Raw genomic sequence first — 24,298 nt, 5'->3', positions numbered from 1 at the left:
CAAAAAATAAAAATCCAATCTAGAAAGAGTAAAAACGACACCTCCTCCCCCTCCCCGGTGACAACAAGCAATCAAACAAGTCACTGGATGGGCTCCATTCCACTCTGAGTTCTCCAGGCCGACTGGCAAAACCAGGTCTTCAGGGTCTTGTGAAAGAGTATCAAAGTGGGGACCAGTCTAATTTCCATGGAGATGAGTTTCCAAAGGGAAGGGGCCACCAGAGAGAAGGCCCTTCTTCTGGATCCAGCCTGATGTACTTGCTTAGAGGAGGGGACCTGCAACATCCCCTCTCTCCCTCCTCTGGTGGGTCAGTGGATGTAAGTGATTGCAAACTTGACTGAGTTCACACATTGCTCTTAAGCCAAAATGTGCTTTGGTTTTGGCTGAGGAAGCTGTGGCAACCAGCCTATTGTAGTTTCTAAATCAGGATTGTGACTTGATATTAACCTATCCATACATCCAATCATCCCAAACCCGTTTATTTATGATAACTTCCTCTGGGCTGAAAAATAGCAACTGGTCCCAAAGTTCTTTGTGAAATCTGTGGTGGAGCAGGAATTTGAATCTAGTTCTCTTTGCTCTTAGTCCAAGATTCAAACCACTATACTTGAATCTCCTCTGTAAAAATTCAGGCAGAGTGGGAATAAGAATTCTGGATTTACAAAGACCGCCTAAATTCTAGCTTTCCACCTTTCATTATTTTATTTCATCTTTTTTTTAAAAAAACCTTAACACTGGGTCCAATTTGACGTTTCCCCTCCTTCAGACGAGAGGGGAACACAAAAAAGAGGTTTTGTGCTATTCTTTCTGTCTTAACTATCTGCTTCTCACATTTTTAGGAAAGGTTGGTTTCCATTTTCCTACACCCGACCCTTTCCCTCAGCTGAAGGAGCTAACAAACTACTTAGCAGGTAAGTCCTGGCACTTCAGTCTTGCAATTTGGAAGGAAAACTGATTGTTGTCCTCGACTTATGACTGATTACTTATCAATTAGTCAAAATTCCTACAGACCTACCTGGGGTTACTTTTCTTGTGACCACACTGGGTACAGCCATTTGCAGTGTCTCACAGTCACATCACTGCTTTTTGCTTCCTGTTTTTGACAAAGCCTCACCCATGGTGAACTATGGGTTCGCTTATTGACCACGGATTTGTTTGACAACCACAGTAATTCGCTTACCAACTGCCACAGAAAAGGTCATAAAATCAGGTCAGTCACATAATTGACCTTTTTCTTTCCATGTTAACAGAACCACAGAGTTGGAAGGGACCTTGGAGGTCATCTAGTCCAACCCCCTGCTCAGGCAGGAAACCTTTATCATTTCAGACAAATGGTTCTCCAATCTCTTCTTAAAAATTTCCACTGTTGGAGCATTCATAGCTTCTGGAGGCAGGTTGTTCCACTGATTAATTGTTCTGCCAGGAAATTTCTTCTTAGTTCCAGGTTGTTTCTCTCCTTGATTAGTTTCCATCCATTGCTTCTTATCCTGCCTTCAGGTGCTTTGGAGAATAGGCTGACCCTCCTCTTCTTTGTGGCAGCTCCCCCTCTTAAATTAAAAGAGGTATATGCCTTGACATTCAGGTTCCCCTGACAAAAAAAAGTTGAATGAATGTAATATATCTGGAAGGCTTGGAGCTAGTCTTCAGATCCTTCAGGAAGCAGTGTGTTGTCTCAAACAGGCAGGCAATGGGGGAGAAACCCTTACCAGAAATCCTCATCTGTCCTTTGTCTGTCATTAGTGGTTTCCTTCTTAGCAAGTTGAACAGTAACAGCACAGGAAATTTGGATCGAGCTGGATCTCCAAGTGCTGAACCTGATGGGGAAGATGATTTACGGTTTGGCCCTTCAGCCCGTATCAGTATGTCTCGACAACGACCTTACAGCATGCTAAATCCTGACCTGTCACAAGTGAGTTTCATGGGGGAAGGAAGGAAGGAAGGAAGGAAGGAAGGAAGGAAGGAAGGGAGGGAGGGAGGGAGGGAGGGAGGGAGGGAGGGAGGGAGGGAAGGGAAGGGAAGGGAAGGGAAGGGAAGGGAAGGGAAGGGAAGGGAAGGGAAGGAAGATGAGAATGGAAGGAAGATGTGGAAGGAAGAGAAGGGAAAAATGAAGGGAGAAATATGAGAAAAGGAAGGAGGGAGGGAAGAAAGGAAGGATCTGTATTTGTCCATTGCCATCTGTAGGTAGTGTCCATTGTGCAAGGACCTAGATTTTGTGCATGAACAGAGAGGATCCCTGTTGAAAATTTGCATTTATCTTTTCGTTTCTTTTCCAGTTGGCAAATGAGTTTGGAAGTCCATCTGCCTCTCCTTCAAGGTAAGAAACCTCCTGTTATCTCTCATTTTCATACTTGTGGAATCACTTGTATGCCCTGTTCTGGCATTATCTTGTGAATCTGTGCTTTAGAACACAGAATTCATATTATGTGATTGGGTTCTAGTTCCGTAATTCTGATTTTATGACTCACCACCAAAGTGTAAAAATATATTTCCTAGGCAAAAAATAGAATGTGAAACTAATACGCCAACACTACAAATCTAAGGCCAGCTTAAAACCTTTTGTCCTGAATGTGCTGGTTTTATACTGTATCTGTAGGTTGGTTTTTAGTAGTTTTTATTATAATCAGTTAACTAATAAAAGCATTGAGAGGCTTTATAATGAGAGAAAATTATGCTTGTGCAAAAGTACCCAGAATACATAATCCACTTTTTTGTAATAGAAGTAGTCCTTGTCATATGACCACTAGTGGGACCTGAATTTCTAATGTTAAGCAAGGCAGTCGTTTTGTTGCTCCCAGTTTTACAACCTCTTTTGCCACTGTTGTTAAGCAAACCACTACAATGATTACATGAATCAGGCAATCATTCACGTGACGGCCATTCAGGCAGTCATTAAACGCATTTGGCTTCCCCCATTGATTTTGCTTGTGGAAGCTGGCCAGGAAGGTCATAAATGGCAGTCACACAACCCTAGAATGCTGTTCTATCGTAAATGCATGCCGGTTGCCAAGTGCCCAAATTTAGACCATGTGATTGTAGATATACAGCAGTGGTCATAAGTGCAAGTACTGGCTTCAATGCTTTTGTAACTTTGAACAGTTGTTAAACAAACAGAACAAATAAACAAGTAGAAATAGCATTTATATACTGCTTCACAGTGCTTTGCAGCACTCTAAGCGGTATATTTACAGAGTATATTCCCTCCCCCAACAACCTGGGTCCTCATTTTACTGACTGCAGAAGGATGGAAGACTGAGTCAAATTTGAGCTGTTCAGGATTGAACTGCTAGCAGTTGGCAGTCAGAAGAATTAGCCTGCAATACTGCTTTCTAACCGGTGTGCTACCATGCAGTGGTTAGTCTATAAAGCAAAGGATTTTTCAGGAAAGGGGGCTCAGCCAGGGAACTGCTTGCTGACAGAGGTTCTCCTAGCATTTTTCTTCACTGTTCCAGGGGTGGGGAATGATGTCTCTTTTATGACTTGTGGACTTCAACTCCCAGAATTGCTGAACCAGCCATGCTGGATCAGGAATTCTGGGAGTTAAAGTCTATAAGTCATAAGGGGGCCATTATTCCCCGCCTCTGGAACTTTAGACATTAACCAGAGGCCTTATGATTCTTCTAGGCCAGTGGTTCTCAAATTTTTCTTCACACAGACCCCTTTTAAATACCTTTTGTGGCCACGGACCCCCAAGATTTAATTCAGGATTTAAATCATAACATTTCTTCAAGCTTCCACGGACCCCCTGTGACAACATTGCAGCCCCCCAGGGATCTGTGGGTCACAGGTTGAGAACCACTGATCTAGACCAATTTTACTGGTCTTTTGACCATCAAGCTGTTTAGTGCTTTATGCTTAAAACATTTATTTTTTTTTTTAAAAAATCTATGTTATGCAACAATTCTAATGCTGGTGAATTGAAGAGAAAGCCAAATAAACAAACAAATAAAATGTGGGAAGCTTTACAGAAATCCCTTCATCTGATATGAAAGAGGCTATTCTGCCCCATCCTCTGGCCTTTTGTTAATGATTTTGTTGCATTAATCTGTGTCTGCAGCAGCCTTTCCAAGACACATTGTCAGCTTCCAACACCTGCTGATTAGGAATGATGGGGGGTGGGGGGTGGAATTTAATCCATCTGGAAGCCATTAGGTTGGAGAAGGTTGACCTTAAGGACAGCAGTATTATCTTTTCAGCTTCAGAAAGCTCTCTGAAACCTGGGCCTACCCATCTCACTCTGCCTCTCTCCTTTCCCCTTGCAGGATCAATCCCTTTGCTCATGTTAAGCTGAAACGTACCGTGACCAATGACCGCTCAGCCCCACTCATCCAGTGAAACGTGCAATGTAAAGTGGAGAGAGCCCACTGCCCTGCTTTTCTTCCTTCTTTCCCTCATCATGTGGCCTTTCCCACCTAATACACTGCTTCTGGTTCATAGTAGGTTTCGCACGTCAGGCTGGCCCAGGCATGCCACTCTCCCTAATGGTATAGGAAAGGTCCACAGTCTCGACGCACAGCAAAAAAGGCTTCAGGGTTTCATTGGTATTAGCAGTTCCAGGATGGGAAGGCAAGCTAGCGGCAGGAGGACAGTAACAGCCGGAAAGGAGACAAGAGTTTGGATGCAAGTGATGGAGGCAGATGTGTAACAGTTGAATAAACAGGCAGGAGAAGGGTGAAGGATGTGGGACAGGTGGAAAGAGGTCAGTTGAAAGGAAAAGGAGATCGGAAGAGAGCTGTAGATGGCATGTTACAGAACATTCAGATGAAGAGAAATTCAGCGCATGTGGGCCTCTGAAGGTGATTCGTGTTCCTTAACAACTCAAAAGTTTCCACTAAACTTCTACACTTATCATTACATAAATAAACATGTTGCATGTGGATTTCTGATAGAAAGTCCACACTAATCTTTTCAGGGTGTAGCACTAAGAGATGTTGATTTGAGAATAGAAAGGACAGGGAAAACTGGTTTAGGAGAGTAAGAGAGAAGTGTAGGAAGAATTGTTAAATCTAGGAAAATCAAATTCAAATTTGATTCAAATTCAAACTTCTAATCTGATATTTCATCACTGAGTTATTCAGCTACAAGTCCAGCTTACTTGGAAAATCACTTGGAAGTGATTATGAATTGGTTATATTGAAAAGCATCAGATCTGAATAAGTATGAAAGGTCTTACTGTGGTGTTAGTTTTGTACTGGCCTCTTAAGGCATGGAAATCACCCATTTCTATTAAACAATTATCATATGTTAAACATATAAATGTGAAACAGCTCTGGGGAGATGAGTGAACAGTTCCATTGAAGAGTAGAAGATTGTAAGTTTTACAAAAACACTATTGATAATTGATGTGCTGTCTCTACATTCATTGCACAATTGTAGGCATAGCTTAACTGTCTTAACAAGGCATGGATTGTGGATTTAAAAGGAGCCAGGATTTATGATTAAATAGGTTCTCTGAATCTGAAATGGGTCTGTGGTCCACAAAGTGATCCATGCTGCTAATAGGTTTTGATTCCTCTTCAAACAATTGTTGAGATATTCTCATGGGTGAAAAGCATATCTATATTATGAAAATGTTACCATTAAACATAGGCCACATATTTTGTAATTTATATTGTTTTCTGTAGATTTAACCAGAGGTTTACCTTACTATGATATGCAATGGTCTAAAACAGGGGTCTTCAAACTTGGCCCTTTTATGACTTGTGGACTTCAACTCCCAAATTCCTCAGCCAGGCATGCTGGCTGAGGAATTCTGGGAGTTGAAGTCTACAAATCATAAAAGGCCAAGTTTGAAGACCCCTGGTCTAAAAAAAATGTAGAGATTTCCCCCTGCTCCCCAGGAAACATGGGATAGGAAGAGAAATGCCAGAAGTCAGGACTTCTGTGCATGAAAGAAAGAAGTAGATTAAAGCAAGGCAGTTGCTGTTTTTTTTTTTAAATGTGTTTATTTAATTTCAATTGCCAGAATGTATAATAAAGGCAGTTATTCAGTAGTATTCTTGTCCTGGCAGACCAAACTGCAGGCATTTTGGTCAAGGCCAAAATAGAGCAATTCAGCTATATTATCTGAAGAAAGAAATATTTTTCTCAGTGAGGAAAGGAAATGCCATCTCACTTTTCTTTTGCCCCTCACATTCCTCTCCGACTGACAAAGAACCCAGTCATTTAAAAATCCAAGTATGCCCCCTTGCAGGCTTAGCTATGCTATTACAGAATCCTGGACAGATTTGAGTAACATGCTTACTGATCCTGTTTAATCTTGAATGCGGTTGCATAAATAAGCAACATCGATCTTCTAAATAAATGCACAAGCTGTCCACCTTTGGTGAAACTCACAACTATATAGTAAAACTTTGGCTTTGGAGCAATTGCCATTTGTTAAAAAAAAACAAGGGCTGAAAAATATCAGAATACCTTAGTTATCGGAAAGAAAACAAGATTGACATTTTACCAATGAAAGAATACTCAAAGCTGCTTTTTTTTTTTTCTCCAAAAGGCAACTGGATTGTTTTTTCCTTGAAGAAAAATAGGACTTTTTCTTGAGGAAAAAGTAAAACTTTTTTTTTCCTCAAGAAAAGACAATCCAGTTGCCTTTTGAAAAAGCACCTTTGAGAAAAGTATGACCTGGATTGACTGAGAATCTCCACAGACATAATGAAAGAATAATTTCGGGTTTTGGAGGCACAAGGTTCATAGAGTTTTTACAAAGCCATCTTCCACTTGTAGTTCACTTGAGTTTCATTATTTTTTTCTAATATGTAAAACAAAATAAAACGAAGATGGCAAGGCAGACTAACTAGATGGCTTGTTTTGAATTGCTAATTGCTAAATCCCTATAAGTTCAGAATTGAACCATTCAGTTTTCTTCTTTGATTCTGTTTACAAACATTTGCTTTACTTTGCAGTACAGGTAGTCCTTAATTTATGACCACAATTGAGCCCAAAATTTCTGTTATTAAGTGGGACATTTGTTAAGCGAGTTTTGTCCCATTTTACCTTTTCCAGCTAGCAGTACTTGACAGTGTTCAAACTTAGCTATAATAGAAATGAGAGATATATTGAAAGAACAGGTCAGCACATATGTTAGGCCCATAGAAAGAAATGGTTGGTGACTTGAATCCGTACTCTGTATTTCCAAAATCCAACATTTACTGTAAGTTGCAAAAGGTGTGGACATTGCATAGATTTGTTCACAGTTCAATACAAAGAAAAGGGGTTTTTTACTTAGAACCTTTTACACTGGTTCCCATTCGGCATGTTGTTTCAAAAGCATGAAATACGAATCTATTTTGCCTATTTTTATTACCGATCAGATCAAACTATTTTCTGAAATAGTTTTATTATTGAATTTTGGAGAGTCAAATACTGTATGAAATGTCAAGAGGGGGAAATGTTGAAGATCAGTTTAGAAATAGATTTGCAGATTAAGCACAATAGCACAGAATTCTCTGCATAACAATATGATTGCCAAATGTGTGTGTGTGTGTGTCTTATTCTGTATACAGATACACACAAACACATATCCTGGATCTCTGAAGCTGGGAACTTGTGTCTTATTAACAGCTCATTTTATCTTACCTAGGGCTAAAAAGTATACATTTATCTTTGCATTTCCTTCCTGTTGTTAGAAATAACTCAAGTCATCTCATGATTGTTGCCCTGTTTGTGCATATTTGTGTGTGCATATATATGTGTGTTTCAGCTGAAATACATCTGGAAATTTTTGAATCTCCTTCACTTGAAAGCCAGAAGAATGAATTCAAGTTACAGAATGTTCGTATCTAAGATCAGCGTTTACAGATCCTGCAACTGATGTGTGAAAATTGGGATGATGGAAAATTTTGACACTGAGACACTCTGCTTTGAGGGTACAGAGGAGATTATGAACATACCAAAACAAAATCAAAATGGCTTTCACATTTTTTGTAAAAAGAAGCAGCTTATATGGGATTCATTCAAAAGAACAAAAAAGAGTGAATGCAGGATAGCACTTATCATATGTGAAGTTGCCATACTGTATTTTTGACAGTACTGTAAGCTGATTGTAAAGAAATTTTATCATCCTGCACCATATTAGAAAGTTGGAAAATAATGGACTAACTATATTTTTATCTTCTCCATTGGGCCATGTAAGATAACTGGTTTATCAAGTGATTACATGTATGCCATAGTTTCTTACCCATTGGTAAATAATTTTTATGTTTTACTAAAAAAAAAAAAGCCTGTGCAACTCTACACTTTAGATGTTTGGTGTAGCTTGGACATAATATATAAAGAACAATGAGATTCCATTTGATGTCAGTCTCTGTGTGTGCATAATGAAAGAGGGGATGGGGAATATGTATTGTTGCATTGGGACATACATTGCCAGCTGTGCAGATATTGAGGTCTCGTTAGCTATGTCATAATTTTAAAATTAATAAAGTTTAATATAAATATGTGCCTTTCTATGTTTTCTTGGTACCTTGAAGCAACTTTATTCCAGAGCTTTAGTTTTGGAATGAAAGTGCTCTTTGTTGGAAAAATCTTTATAGACTTCACCAGTTTTCCTGCCTCATAATGTTTTCCTTACAAATTACAGCTTTACCAATTCCTTGTCTGATGTTAAAAGATCCCTTCCCCTCTCATCAACTAGGCCAGGGGTAGGCAACCTTGGCTCTTTTATGACTCATGGACTTCAACTCCAAGAATTCCTGAGCCAGCACAGAGTCCACGAGTCATAAAAGAGCCAAGGTTGCCTACCCCTGAACTAGGCTGTATCCCCATTTGCATTCCCATTTATACAATCTGCAGAAAACCCTGGATTTTATGTGTAACAAAATATGATGCTATTATAATTTTGCTATTTAAATATTTCTCTATCCCCATATATTCTTTCAATGAATGTTCCTACTAATGAATATCACCCTGTAAAACATTTATCCACCTATTTCTGCTACCCAGGCTCTCCACAGTGCATCCTTTTGTACCTTAGTAAATCATCCATTCCTTAAATATTCAGATTATTATTTCACTGGTCGACCCATCATAATTCAATATCATTCCTCAGTGGAATCATACAAGACAAATGGTCATAGGTGTATTTATTCTTCCATTCCTCCTACCAGTCTTTTTAAAGAATACCACTTTCATTATAAACAAAAAAACACCCACCCACCCCCCAAAAAAGAAAACTCTTCCATTTTAACAGAGCATTCAATAAAGATGATCATCCCTTTCTTTCTTTATTCTGTGCTACAAATGGCAACAGGAATGGGGATTATTGATATCATACCCAAACTTCTGTTTCCCTCAGAATGTATAAAAAATGGAATATATGGTACCAAGATGGAAGCCATGATCATAGAGAAAATGTTGATATCATGGCAAGAATGGAAGCTAGATAATCAGAATGTTCACACTGCCCACCACCAAGAGGCAAAATGTGGAGATGCCATGCAAAACCAGTCAGTTTCCAGTCTTGATGTTCTTGAGATAATACAGATGCTGCCCAAGCATTTGACAGGCACTTAAAGAACACTTGTGGCCAAAGTGTAGAAGGATCTTGTCACCTGCTGGGTGCACCCCTGCCACACCCTGGAGCAGGCTCAGGATTCTAATTTTGTAATGAAGTTGTTACTGAAAAACCCGGCACTTTTGAAAAGGGCACGGCAGTTAAACACAACCAAATCCAGTAAGCCAACTCTTTCTTCCAATTGGCAAGTGGAGCAAGCATCTGCAACACATTGTAAGCTGGTGTGTAACCCTACAACACCCTTCCTACTTTATTCCCACTGCTTTTAAAAATCCCAAAAGCAATGGAATCTGAGCACCTTCTGCTTTAGAGAAGGATAAAAATCTCTGAAAGAAAAAACTTCCTTGACGTCATCTCCTAATTGGGACTACTACCAGATCTAATGGAGCTGCAGTTCCCAGAATTTTCAGGCTATGCTGGCTAAGAGTTGTAGTTCTAACACATCTGGAAAGCATTAAGTCAGGCAAAGCTGCCTTAAACCTCTCACAAAGGATATCATCTGATGGAGGCATAGATAGTGGCCATAAAACTTTTTAGAGACTAGTAAATAGAGTGAGGACTTCAAAAACTTGTAGTTTACTTAGTTTCCAGTGTTGGAAATCACCATTTGGGAAATAGGTGCTATAAACAGTTTGCTCCCAGGCACCTTTTCTATTTAGTTCAGTGTTTCCCAATCTTGGGGATTTCCAGGAACTTGGACGTCAACCCCCAGAATTCTCATCAATGGTCATATTGGCTGTAGAATGCTGAGACTTGAAGTCCACACTCCTGGAATTTCCCAAGGTTGTGAAAGCCAGAATTAGTTGATAGTCCTGGACTTCCTTAGTGAAATATATAATTCACTGAATACAGTATGGATAAATGTTCTGTGGATAGCTAGCCTTAAGGTCTTCAAGAAAGATACAGCTGATGTAAAATACCCAGAGTCCACGGCTAGAGACTTTGGGGACCTAACTAAAAAAAAAAAATTCTTGTCAACACATCAGCACTCCAAAGAAACCAGCTAATAGTTCTTTTTCTGTTGAGCTTATAGAACAAGTGGACAGTATTGCAGCTACTATTTCAACATAAATCAGACTGGATATTAGCAATTGCCATCCGCATAAATCAAGCCATGCCCAGATTGCATATAACATCTCTCCAACATTTTGATTCTTATTGCATGTTCCCCTAGGAATTTGCCAACTTCCCTCTTTCATCACCATTTTTCTGGCTAATCATGGCTAAAACTAAGGAGAGCAATTATGAAAACTCACTTTTCTCTGTTATAAACTAAATCAAAAGTGAAACTATTGCCTTAAGGTTAATTAAGGTTTAGAGTCACTAAGGGCTCATTCAACTTGGTCAATATTGGCTGCTTACAGGCTCAAAACCAACCTATAAGATGCCATTGGCAGGCTGAAGAATTGTCAAAACCATCTTTCCCACCAAGAAGCACACCAGATATGTTACAATGATAACATCCATTATTCTTGGCCAACACAGGTATTACTTTTTAGACTGGTGCCTTCCAGATGTATTGAACACACATGTGGAAGACACGCAGTTAAATCAGCCAGTAGAATTGGATGCTCAAGCCTAATCTTCCATTCTTCCTCTTCCTTCATCAGGGTTAAGCACTCTTCACTGCTGCTTATAATCTCCCATCTGGCCACAATGTCCTGCAGATAAAGACAGAGGTGCTTCCCCTCAAAATGCCCACAGAGTAGGTATCTCCATAGAATTGCTTCAGTGTTTTTCAGTCCAACCCATTTCATCCTCACACCGTGGTTTTTGGCACAACTGATGACTTTTCCACTCCTTGAAAGTGCTCATCATTTCAACTGTATCCCAACAGGCCCCAAAAGACCATTATTAACCTCTAAAACAAATCAGTGGGTGACTGAGAAAGTCAGAACCAGCCACTCCCAATACAAGCCAACCATCTCCAACACAGAGTATGAATTAGGAATGATTTTCCCAGTCCAATGCGCTCACTGACCTGTCAAGACAATATGGAGGGAGTTCCCACAATAAGTCAATGGCTATCAATTATCTGGCCCCTACAAATGAGTGATGTGACCGATTTACTGTTTTCCCTTATCACGTCAGGAATCAATGAATGGACGATACACAAAACAATACTGGTGAACAGTCCTTCGAGTTCAGACCAAGGATACCCATCCAAACAACTCTCACTACCCAAGGTCCCTCTACAGCATTTGATTATTCCATCTTGCCAGTATAAATTCTGTCCGAGGTTCAACAGTGATCTTTTTTTTATGTATATAATGCTGGTTAAATGGAGATGGTCATCAGCCCTGTTCAGTTCCATTTGGCACAAAAGGACTTTTAAATTGGTAGCCATGTTCCATATTACAAGACTGCAGGTGATGAATTGCAGAAGGGCTCATGAGCAGTTGTAGGCAACTTTCTGAAGATTGGTTCCTCCCTTCCCACCCCCCAACCCTCTCAATTTGGCACAGAGGGTCCTTAGAAAGAACATATCAGAGAGTGGAAGGGAGGCTGGAAGGGGACAGGGGTTATACATTCAAAAGCCAGTGCGGAGCAGGGGCCTCAAGCACTGAGGAGATACCTTCCTCATCATATGGAGGCCTGAAACTGTTTGTACAAAAAGTTCTGCTTCTCTGCCCTCTCCAGGCAGAGATGTGTCAGTGAGCAGGAGAGCAGAAGTCCACATATGCCAAGTTGTAGTTAGCAGTAATGGCCCCATGCTGTGCACGCAGATATATACGTGCACATACACACAAACACACACATCTGTCAATCTAGCCACTGTAGAAAACAGATGTGTGGTAGCTTGGTATCAGCAGGTCAACTGGATGACTGGGTGCTGTCCCTGAATGTTGAGATGACAGGTGGCGGGGTTGTCCAATTTCCATTGATTCTCAGTTCTCAATAGCATCTGGAAGGTGGAGAGAAAAAGACACTTCTTGTTAAGGAAGAGGAGGAAGAGGAGGAAGAAAAGGAGGAGGTGGAGATGGAAGTGGAGGAGGAGGAGGTGGAGGAGGAGGAGGAGGAGGAAGAAGAAGAAGAAGAAGAAGAAGAAGGAGGAAGAAGAAGAAGAAGAAGAAGAAGAAGAAGAAGAAGAAGAAGAAGAAGAAGAAGAAGAAGAAGAAGAAGAAGAAGAAGAAGAAGAAGAAGAAGAAGAAGAAGAAGAAGAAGAAGAAGAAGAAGAAGAAGAAGAAGAAGAAGAAGAAGAAGAAGAAGAAGAAATTATATTTTAGGGCTGAGCATTGTATTTGTCCTTTGAATGCCATTTTGGAGGTCCACTCTAGAATGTCACAAGTACATCAGATTATGCTTCTCTAATCTACAACAATAATGGTGCTAAATGGAACAATTCTCTGGGTGAAATTCACTTTTGTGGAACAGGACAATCCTGCAGTTCCTCTAATAACAAAATGTCCAAGGAGCTTTGGAAATGTCCTGCCTTTCATTATGAGGATAGCTTTTCCAAAACTCCACAATTCTCCAGACTTCCTCCATCTATTTTCCAAGGCGCCTGAAGGCAGGACAAGAAGCAACAGATGGAAACTAATCAAGGAGAAAAGCAACCTAGAACTGAGGAGAAACTTCCTGACAGTTAGAACAATTAACCAGTGGAACAACCTGCCTCCAGAAGTGGTGAATGCTCCAACACTGGAAGTTTTCAAGAAAAGACTGGACAGCCATTTGTCTGAAATGGTATAGGGTTTCCTGCCTGAGCAGGGGGTTGGACTAGATGACCTCCAAGGTCCTTTCCAACTTTATTATTATTACTATTATTATTGTTGTTGTTGTTATTATCTTAATTAAATACCAAAGGAAGACAAGCTTTTTTCAGGATCAGAGAATGGGAGCTGATGAGACAGATTTTATTGTGCAATTGCCAGGCCTTGGTCAAGGACCTAGGGACTGATGTGACTGATGTGGAGAATTGAAATTTCATCTTAGCTTTCTAAAGATATCCTTAGCCTGTTTCTCCAGTCAATCTTTTATGTTTTTATCTCTCCTCCCCCCCCTTTTTTTTCAGGAGAAAAAGACAGAATAGCTATTTGATACTTGTTTTTTATCAGTAGTGCTAGGGAATTAGATGCACACATAATCTTCACCAATCGTCTATTAGTCATACACAGACCTATCATCCTTTTGTAAGCTTTGCCAACTGCAGCAATTTTATGGGCCCCGGAAACTCAAGTTACTCTCCTATGTTTGGTTACTCTGTTGCTCCTATGTATGGTTACTCCATTGTTCAATGAAAGGCCACAGCATCCATACAATCAAAAGGATGCCCGAGAAAGAGGTGGGCTTAAAGCACCAATTTGAAATTATATTATGATGCAGCCACTTTAACTTTGATAAGTGATTGGCTTAATTTAACAAATAAAGATGTTCTTTCTATTGAAAGATGGGATTTACTGTATGGTTGGCATGCATATTTGATTTTTAATAAGAAAGTTGATCGGGCTTTTAAATTACATATTTTAAGGAATGCTTTTCTTCGAGTTTGGAAGAAATATTATTATAGGTTAAATTATAAAATACCTATTTGGGGGATTCCTGGACATGTGATTGAGGGTGTTTCTAAGGGGATGAATTTTGATAAAATTTCGTATAAGGAGTTATTAATTTAGTCAGGTAAAGATTGGCAGTTAAAATCTTTAGATGTATTAAGATAAGAAAACATTTTATACTCATGGTTTCATTACGCACAAATTGTGGATAGGTGGACAGTAGATAAGACAAGTTGGAATAACATTAGGAGATGAAAATCTGATCGTTCAGATTAAAGATCAGAATCATGCTCATATTAAAAGAATCTATGATGAGTTAATAAAATTGGATTCGGAAACAGAGTTAGTAAAAGATTGTATGATTAAATGGGCTCAGAATATCCAGGAACCGATCTTATTGGATCAATGGGAGAATATTTGGATTAGAAATGTTAAATTTACACAGGCCCAAAATTTGAGGGAAAATTTTTATAAAATGTTTTATAGGTGGCATTTGGATCCCAAAAAATTGGCTTGTATGTATCCTAACTTACAGCCCAAATGTTGGAGGTGTGGTAGTACTGATGCAACTTACTTTCATGTTTGGTGGACCTGTAAGAAGGTTAAAGCTTTTTTGATAATGATTTGGTGGAACATTCAAAAGATTTTTAAAAAGAAGATAAAGTTTACTCCTCAACTATTTTTACTGAGTATTTTTATGGATTTAGATATTAATGAAACTATTTTAATGTTGAATTTAATAATTGCAGCAAGATTACTTATAGGTTTATATTGGAAGAAGGATTCGCTGCCTACCTTAGAAGAATGGACATTTAAGGTTTCTACTTTAGCGGAAATGGCAAAAATTTCTGCTTATTTAAAGGACCATACACAAGAAAAATTTATTATAGTGTGGAGAAGGTGGATAGATTATATTCAGAATAAATAAGGAACTTTAAAGTTCTATTTATTTTATGATTAATTTTTTCTTGAGGTTATAATTACTATTTATAGATTTTTATAATATTTGATTTATAGTAAATTTGTTTATGTTATTATTGTTATTATTATTTTAAGTTTAGAGAGAGTTAAGGGTAATGTATGAATTTGTTTATTGTATAGAATTTTTTTTGTTGTTGTTTTATTGTGTTTTTTTTGTTTATAATAACCCTGTATTTTGCTCTGGGAAGTGGGGGGGCAGGGGGGGAGGGGTGGGGTGGGATTAAGTATATATAGAAATATTAAAGTATGAAATAGATGGAGTAATTTAGAGGGAGGTGCCGCTCGGGTGTTTCCCCTGAACTGTATCTGAAGAGGGATAAGAGGGGAGGAGGAGGGAAGGAAGGAAGTTGGATGGGAGGAAGGGGTGAGGAGAGGAGAGGAGAGAGGGAGTAGGGAAGGAAGGAAGGAAGGTTGAGAGGGCGGATGCAGTCGGGGGGGGGGGAGATAGACGAGCGACACCTAAGGTCTTATTTTAAAGGTATTTTTCTCTCTTTTTAAAGTTTTATATATAATGTATGGAAAGTATTATATGTATTAAAAATTCAAATAAAATTTAAAAAAAAAAGGTTTGATTAGCTTAGAGCAACTTTCTTCAGTTTAGGTTCTTCTGAAATCCTGGGCAACTCTCTGGCTGGGAATTATGGGAGTGAAAATTCAATATCATACGAAGATGAAATTTGGGGAGATACATTTAGATACGAAAGGCCATTCCTCTACCATCTACTCCTGCCTGTAACCGGGCCTGGAACCAAAACTCCACAAAACCCCACATTGAATTTTCCTTCCTCACTATATCCCATGTAATGAACCTCCCCTACGTAGGATAATGGATAAGAATGGCATGCCTCTATGCCCCTTACCAGCTGTGGGTCCCAATTCAGAATCACAGGATGGAGGCCGATGTGGCTCTAGGGCAGGAGAAACGGTGAAGCGAGAGAATCTGAGAGTGTCCACGAGGCTGGACTCCGCCCGCTTGGCTGATGGTAGCAAGGCAGGTGTCATGGGCACTGGTGAAGACAGGACTGGGTGTAGCTGTGCTGTGCTGGGGTCCGACACCATGGAGACGTAAGATGGGTTCTGAGCCATGAGGGGGAAATCATCGTCCCACTCAAAACTGCCACCTGAGTAGAGAAGGAAGAAGAGGGAGGGTAAGAAGGGGACTAGATTGGCGTTCACTCTTATACTCTACAAGAGTAAAGAAGAAGATAAAAATATAATCAGTAGTTCTGACATGAGGTCACGTTTAAATCTTAATCTGGCTGGGTCCACATAACATGCTGAAGTAGACTAAAAGAATACATTGTGTGCCCAGGCCATTATATTACACCAGTGGTTCTCAACCTCTCTCTCTCTCTGTGTGTGTGTGTGTGTGTGTGTGTGTGTGTGTAATGTCATCACATGGGGTCTGTGAAGGCTTGAAGAAATGTTATGATTTAAATCTTGAGTTAAGTCTTGGGGGTCCCATGGCCATGGTCCGTGGCCATAAAAGGCATTTAAATGGGGTGGTGAAGAAAAGGTTGAGAACCACTGTATTAGACCATTGTCTGGCTGATTTGTTTGGGCACAGCATGTTGCTCTTTATGAGCAAAGCAGCTCTGTTTAATTCACCCAGCTTTAAGTTCCATACTGTATATCCTATGAGTCCAGTCTTTGAGTCACTGTTGAGTAGAAGACAGCACAAGAACTAGACAGCTGCAGAAAGATTTCCTTCGTAGGGCTTAGATGCATCAGTAGGAAAAAAATATATAGCAATGAGTAGATTTTCCTAATGTCATTATTTCCTAATTTTTCCAATTTGCTCAACTCCATATCAGGTGCTTCTGCTCTGCAGCTCCCATTTGACAAGTTAATTTCGGGATGGAAGCACAATCACTTTTAGTTCTTTAGATCAACTAGTCTTTTCACAAACATATATGCGTTTCACAAACACCTGGCTAATGATCTATGCTCACACACATCCTGTTAGAACATGTAATTTCACCATGAGGAAATTCTTTCTGCAACTAAACTTTATTGGCATGCTTTGTACAATAACTCGTATTAAAAAAAAAAGTCTTCCTATCATCTGCAAGTTCTGGCTTCCCTTTCTTCCATTATGCTAGGACAGGGGTAGGCAACCTGATTCGTGGACTTCAACTCCCAGAATTCCTGAGCCAGCCAAGCTGGCTCAGGAATTCTGGGAGTTGAAGTCCACGAGTCATAAAAGACCCAAGGTTGCCTACTCCTGTGGAGGAAATTTGAGGACTTGTACTGCTTCCCTCTCAGTCCATTGATCTGCTGGGTAGACTCTATCAAACTGAAGGGGAGTTCCAGATGCCTGTATTTGATCTAATAAGCCAAAGGAGGTCACCTCAGGGCAATTTAGGATTCCTAAAGCATCTCTTAAACTAAGCAGGATTAAAGCCTGGCTGCCCCAAAGACAACTTGTCAGACAGTGAAGACAGATGCCAAAGTGTGTTCTGAATATAGGAAGCTCCATAAATCCTTTGCCTCTCTTTGTGTCATTGAATAAGTCTCTGGGAAACATGAGTACTTGGAAAAGTACTATTTAGCTATAGAAGGGAATTTGTATAGGGAATTTAGCTCAATTTCTGACATCATTATTTATTTATTTGGATCCCACCTTTATTATGTTTACAAAGTAACTCAAGGTGATGAACATATGCAACACATCTTCCTCCTCCTATTTTCCTCACAACAACAACCCTGTGAGGCATGTTGGGCTGAGAGAGAATGACTGGCCCAAATATCACCCAGCCACCTTTCATGCCTAAGGCGGGACTAGAACTCATAGTCTCCTAGCTGCTAGCCTGGTGCCTTAATCACTAGATCAGGGGCAACCTTGGCTCTTTTATGACTCGTGGACTTCAACTCCCAGAATTCCTGAGCCAGCATGGCTAAGCATGGAAACCTCTCGCTTTCTCCTCAGCATGGCTGGCTCAGAAATTCTGGGAGTTGAAGTCCACAAGTCATAAAAGAGCCAAGGTTGCCTACCCCTGCACTAGACCAAACTGGCTCTATTTATTTGTCACAATTTGTGGCACAGGGCACTGCTTCACGTGACTTTCAAAAGACCAAAGACAAGTTCAGGCACAGGCTAATAAATGACATTTAGCTATAAAGTCTAGAGAAGCTCAAGATCTCATGAGCAACTATGACAACTGATTATTGGCCCAATGCAAGAAACGGATTGCCTGCCTTATCTACACATGTTGGTCTGGAGAGAAGGAGAGAGACTACAGTTAGGACAGGAGTAGGCAACCTTGGCTCTTTTATGACTCGTGGACTTCAACTCCTAGAATTCCTGAGCCATAAAAGAGCCAAGGTTGCCTATCCCTGAGTTAGGACATCTCCGTTGTGGTGAAGCTCCATTCAACTGAGATTTAGGCTTGTAGTAATTATAATATTTAGATTACATGTTTAATTTAATTACTGGGTATGCACAGTGCACTGAATGTAAAGTAACTAGAAGGGTTGCCTAGCTTAATTTAGCAGATCTCCAAGAATAGCAACAACAACAATAACAATAACAGAAGATTAAAATTAGATGAGGTCAGTGTGTTATGATGCAGTTACTGAAACTACTACATCACTGAGTGATACTTGGTACCCTCTGAGCTTGGTGGTTTTCTTACAGATGTTTTATTACCAAAGTAGATAACATCAACAGTAGCACCTAGTTTGGTAATGAAACTTCTACAAGACAACAACCAAGCTCAGAGAGCTCCAAGGACCCCCACAGTTCAATCCTGAGCTATAAATATTCTTCTCTATCAGTACTACATCAACGTTTCTAAATTTTGGCAACTTTACGATATGTGGACTTCAACTCCCAGAATTATCACTCATATCTACTTACATTTAAAGTGGACAACTATATTGTGTTTTATATAGGACTACTTTTGAATTATGTTTGGAAATTCCAGAAGGTGTAAAGTCATCATCTAGAGTGGTCCAGTACATATTCTGGAAATCTCCAGTTTATTTTGGATAAAGTATTATCTGTTGCTGTACATCCGTTAGTCAAGGCACAAATGACCTGGTTCCATTATCCTACTTCAGACATACTATGCGAAGACTTAGCTCTCTAATGTTGGGCAAAGCGAAAGAAAAGAAAGAAGAGGGCCACCAGCATAAGGTGGATGGACTCAATTATAGTGCTGATGAGTGCACGGTGCTGGAAGACCTGAAAGATCAGGTTAGGGATAGATCAGGGCTGAGGAATTCTGGGAGTTGAAGTCCATGAGTCATAAAAGGGCTGAGTTTGAAGACCCCTGGGATAGATCATCGAGTAAAATAATCTGCACTGACTTGATACCAATCAATCAATTAATCAATGAAATGTCCCTAAACATCAGAAACCAGATCAGAAGAACTATTTCTTCTCATGTTAATCAGCTAACAGTTCAACTTCAACACCTGCTCTTTATGTTCTACCAAGTTTTGGGGATGTGCTTGACAACAACAGAAGAGGGACTTCTAGGTATCATACCCAAACATTGGGTGTGTCTTCTCCAAAGAACTTTGGTAAGCCACCTCTCTGTTTTGGAAAGCAGGAAAGTAATATATAATCTGTGTCTTTGATCTACCTAACTTTCAGCTCTTGTGACACTATTTTTCCAACAAAGACTATTAATTTACATTCTTGGCTCCTGTTTTAGTAATCTATTGTCCTTTTAATTGTTTTTTTTTATTTTGTTTTTAGGTTTATTGTACCTTGAGTCCTATAGGGGGAGGTACACTTCCTAACATAGGAGAGAATTTTTAAAAATTGGATATATCTCCATTACTGGGCCCGTGCCACAGCACAAAGCAAATTGATTTCTGAATAAGGAAGAATGTGTACCACCATCTGCCTTAATATGACAATTTTAGATTCTGAGCGTTCATGGAGGCAATAAAATTAGGTTCTAAAAATAAACTATGTGGAGATTATTTTTTAAAAAAGAATCAGCCAACATCAGCATAATTATTATGCGATGTCTCCTACATTTCTGCTAGCTGAAGCACATTTTCATTTTAAGAAGATAAGGCTTTATTTATTTCCACTCACACATGAAATGGGTTTAAATTGAAGAATGCTAAAGAATAATGTTTATCTTCAGAGAAGTTCACTTGTATTTTCTGCAGGAGTCTCAACAGAAAAAGATGAAGCAAGACAGAAATAAAAGTGAAGCTCACCTGAGGACTGGCAATTCTGCTCTATCTTTGCATTGGAGACAACCAAATGATCCCAACCATCATACCCAGGAAAGATACAGATAATTTTATCCATCCAAGCAAAAACTGGGAGGAAAACGTTATCTGTATGAATGCACTTAAATCTAGAAATGGACAAAGTCTTGGTGGCTAGACTTAACATTTTTGTACATTTACTGGGTCACACCCAGGAATTTTTACATGTTTTCCTGGTTTTCCTTATTTAAAGAAATCTTCTTATTTGAAGGTTTATATTAGCATTTTCATATGTATTTCAACCAATGTTGAGAAACTCTGCCCCAGTTTTAGCTACTGCAGAAAGAACTTTCTGCAAAAAAAGAAACTTAAGATCACACAGGTTGCCCAGTCCTGCATTAACTGTGTTGAAATCAAACTATTACTGATAATTGTAAAAATATTAATTAAAATACTGCTAGTAGGTCAAAAATACATAAGTATCTTAGTGTCTTTTCTCGGTTCTTACTACTTAACAGCAGCAGAACAAAGTGCCCTAACAAACCAATTTTGAAAACCACTGCCTGACAGAGATGGGTGTACCAATTTCCACTTGATCACATCCAAGAGGAAACCGTGTCTCTGGTTTCTTTCCAATATTCATCCAGTCTCAATCTTTCTGTAACTCAACTCCATTATTCCCAGTTTTGCATTCTGGAATTATAGATAACCCTTCTTCCTTTTCTACTGTGTGATTTCCTTTCAGGTACTGCATGTTCTCTTACTTTATCTCCACTACCACCGTCCACCTTTTATTTTCTCTTCTTAGAGTTCTCTGCTTCCTTAGATTCTTTTCAGCTTAGTTTCTTGTCCTTCAGTCTTCTTCATTGGCCTTCTATGAAACAATTTTCTTAAAAGCATGGTGCCCAGAACTGAACACAACAATTGAGATAGGATCTGACCAATAAGAAATAAAATGGAACTATATCTCACCTGGCCATCATTTTATACCTGGAAATCTGATCCCATTTTCAAGGGTAAATTCACTAATACCATTTTTCCACCTCAGGTAAAACATCAGAGTGATTTGCAGCATTAAAAATACACACAGAGAGATGGTGCAACCATCAGTGGACAAAGCTGTACACTTAGAGATGAAGATGGGAAGTAGAGTAGTAGCAATTATTCTAGATCAATGTTCCTCAACATTAGCCATTTTAAGATATTCCCCAGCCAGGCTGAGGAATTCTGAGAGTTGAAGTTCACATACCTTAAAATGGCCAAGTTGAGAAACACTGTTGTAGATTCTCCATATTCAAATCAATAACTTCGGAGTTTTGCTGATTACAGGCAAGTCAGGGGTAAGGGGAGCCTTAAACCAAGATTCTTGTCATCAGGATCCTGTATTTTTTCTTCTACCTGCCCAGTAGGCTGAGTATATATTTTCAGGCTGTACTGTCATCCTGGTGTTATACAAATTGGATGGCTTGGAATTTAAAGAGAGGTATTTCCATCATGTTTGGAACTCGCTGGGAAAGATTGCCCTGAGAAGCATCAGTTTAGCTGTGTTAAAAGCTTTCTAAAATCCCCAGACAGTAATCCCTAAGAGACATGCCCATTCATTAAGTTTAATGTTGCACTGCCAACATTCAGAGGCAAAAGGTACAAATCTCAGCAGTGGCATTTCAGAATGTTTGATTAGACATCTGAGTCATTTAAAACTGGGGGTGGGACCAGTGTGTTTTCCTGAGGCCACCCATTCTCATTCTCATAATAACCCATCCCTCAAACAAACAAACAAACACAGTCTTGTCCTTTTAGTAACGCCATAGCATCATTGAACAGCTTCCTCCAGCCTTATAGAAAGTACCTCATATGTTGCCCGTTCCTATCCTAAAATTGGCATTCAAGTTTGATGTTCTGTTGAAGCAAGCGGTCTTAAGTCTGAAGATTTTACTAGGATTCTTGTTCATTATTTTAGACTGATACCCAAGATGATCACCCTGCTAGACTTAACTTTGCATCTGTTTCTAGCTGCATGGATGTAATACAGATTATGGTGGGAGATGGATGGACAGATGTATGGATGTATGGATGTATGGATGGAGAACTTTCTGCCTGAGACACTGATTCCAATCTGCATTTACTTTGTTCTGAACTTTGTTTGCTTCTTCTCGAAATTGTCTTCATGCCAAGTTGAGCCTTTGCAGCTTTCAGCAGTCTCCCTTCAAAATCAACCTTAACCTCTTTTGGACTTTATCCAGCCTTCATCTGTCTACTCTTCCTATATCTGACAATCAGTTTGGCAAACCTGTTCCTTCCTGAAACCTGACCCTTTTAATCCAACTTATTCATACACTGCTTTCTTATCAACAGCACCTGGATAATTCAGCCTTCTTCCATTCTGGCTCTGTAGCTGGTTTGGCCCGTTTCCTACTCAACATTTAAGGCTGTTAGAGAGAGGAATCATTTCTGACTTGTCCCAGTACTCACTGAAGCCATCAGCTGGTGGGAAAGCATCAAGTCCAGGTTCGGCAGCTGAGCCAGGAGAAGGGGCATCACCATCAGGGGCTCCCTGTGAGCTTAGTTCATTGGTTGGTGTCTCCTATTTAAAAACAAGGACAGGAATTAAAATCCCTTTGAATTATCCATCTAAAGTCCCTCTGGACTGAGGCACAGTTCAGTCAAATAAGTAAGAAAGGAAAATCATTTATCAGAATGCAAAGGTTCAGCAACTGACTGTTTAAATCGTGGGGTGGGAAGAGTGATAAGACTAGCAGGATGTGAACTGGAAGAAACCCTGGGATTTTCAGGACCTTCCCCCATTGATGTAAACTACAAGGGAGAAAAGAGCCTTCGTATTGCATGTCATCATTATGCAAATATGTATGAAACCTTTCAGCTATTGGAATAGATCAAAGGCATCCAACTGCTGGATGAAGAAAACCTATTATCCACAGATCATTGGCCGTTTCTATAAGGAGGCATGAAAGGACAGCATGGCTAGGATTAAGCCAGACCCAAAAGGAAATATGTGTCGTGTGCATTGGCAGAGAATCTAAAATGTGGACAATTGGGTGGGAAGAAATAAACCAAGAGATGTAGAAGATAAGAGAAAGGTGAGACCCAGAATCCATGAAAGAAGAAACACTGCTTGGAAATGGGACTTTTAAAATCCTTCTTTATGCTACTGTGAATCAACTTTCATACTCTCCACCCTTCACCTCCTCATAACTCACCTGATCAAAGAGGTAGACGGTGACATCATCAAAGAAGGAGACCATCTTTCGCTTGCGGTCAAACTCAGCTGCTGCCTCCTCCGCTGAGCGGGGTGACTTGAGAAGGCCACGCAAGTTGCGGGCATCATCGCTTTCACTCACCACAATAGGCACACCCCTCCCTCCACTTCCAGCCAAGCCTCCTTCCTCGTCTTCTTCAGCATCCTCTTCCTCTTCCTCTTCTGCTCCTAGGGAAGCCTCTCTCCCTCCCAGAGCAGGACCCTCCCCCAAAGCGGTTCCTTCCCAAAATGGTCCTTTCCTTGCTCCGCCAAACGTCTGCAAAGCCAGTGGTGGCAGTGACAGAGACAAACGGGATAGCTTGGCTGGAGGCAAAGGTTAGAGGTCAAAGGTGAAGATTGCCAGGAGAAGGGAGAGTGATGGAAGAGCCAAGGGTCCAGGGTCAAGAAGGACAGATAACATGGAAACCAGCCAAGAATAAAAGAGTTGGGATGAAAGAGAAAGAGGGGTAGAGAGAGACAGAGACAGAGAGAAAGAGGGAGGAAGAGAGATAATGTATTATTTTACTAAAGCTAAGTTCCTTGTAATTTTGCCCACATATAACCTAATATGACCTGCCACATGTATCAGTTCAAAATGAGTGGCTTACTCTAATTTGATTACCAAACTCTCTTGGCCTGCAAACAACTAGTATCCGTGGAAAAGCTGACAGCAAAACAAATTCATAATCATGTCTGTAACTAATTACTTTTTGCCATTTAACACTATGGATCAAATTATGTTGATCATGGTTGGATTAATAATTAATTAAAGCAGCTAAAAGAATCTAGACTCCCAAATTGGTTGGTTTTTTTTTTTTTTTTACTGTTTGTGACATTGTCTATAAACCCAACTCTGTTCAAAATTAGATTTTTTTGTAA

The 24,298-nt window shown here is 39.8% G+C and overlaps 2 protein-coding genes across 6 annotated transcripts in view; one reads left to right on the top strand and one right to left on the bottom strand.

Moving 5' to 3' along the window:
* Positions 1–8,433, top strand: part of LOC120304488 (brain-specific angiogenesis inhibitor 1-associated protein 2-like) — a 32,489-nt gene extending 24,056 nt beyond the window's left edge. For 2 of the 4 annotated variants that reach the window (XM_039335121.1, XM_039335118.1), the window contains exons 11-14: positions 840–911; positions 1,741–1,909; positions 2,274–2,314; positions 4,260–8,433. In XM_039335121.1, the coding sequence (XP_039191055.1) occupies positions 840–911; positions 1,741–1,909; positions 2,274–2,314; positions 4,260–4,332 (355 nt within the window). In that variant the 3' untranslated portion in view covers positions 4,333–8,433. The remainder of the gene's footprint in view (positions 1–839; positions 912–1,740; positions 1,910–2,273; positions 2,315–4,259) is intronic. The other 2 variants (XR_005555731.1, XM_039335119.1) reach the window with 2 other exon arrangements.
* LMTK3 (lemur tyrosine kinase 3) overlaps positions 6,555–24,298 on the bottom strand; it is a 42,907-nt gene continuing 25,163 nt past the window's right edge. For both annotated transcript variants that reach the window (XM_039335116.1, XM_039335117.1), the window contains exons 12-15: positions 23,382–23,743; positions 22,636–22,747; positions 15,849–16,109; positions 6,555–12,416 (exon numbers count right to left, since the gene is read on the bottom strand). In XM_039335116.1, the coding sequence (XP_039191050.1) occupies positions 12,400–12,416; positions 15,849–16,109; positions 22,636–22,747; positions 23,382–23,743 (752 nt within the window). In that variant the 3' untranslated portion in view covers positions 6,555–12,399. The remainder of the gene's footprint in view (positions 12,417–15,848; positions 16,110–22,635; positions 22,748–23,381; positions 23,744–24,298) is intronic.

The sequence above is a fragment of the Crotalus tigris genome, unplaced genomic scaffold, assembly GCF_016545835.1.
Source record: "Crotalus tigris isolate CLP2741 ecotype Arizona unplaced genomic scaffold, ASM1654583v1 scf7180000017639.5415321, whole genome shotgun sequence".
In the NCBI taxonomy this organism is placed as follows: Eukaryota; Metazoa; Chordata; class Lepidosauria; order Squamata; family Viperidae; genus Crotalus; species Crotalus tigris.
This window is presented reverse-complemented; position numbering and strand designations above follow the sequence as displayed.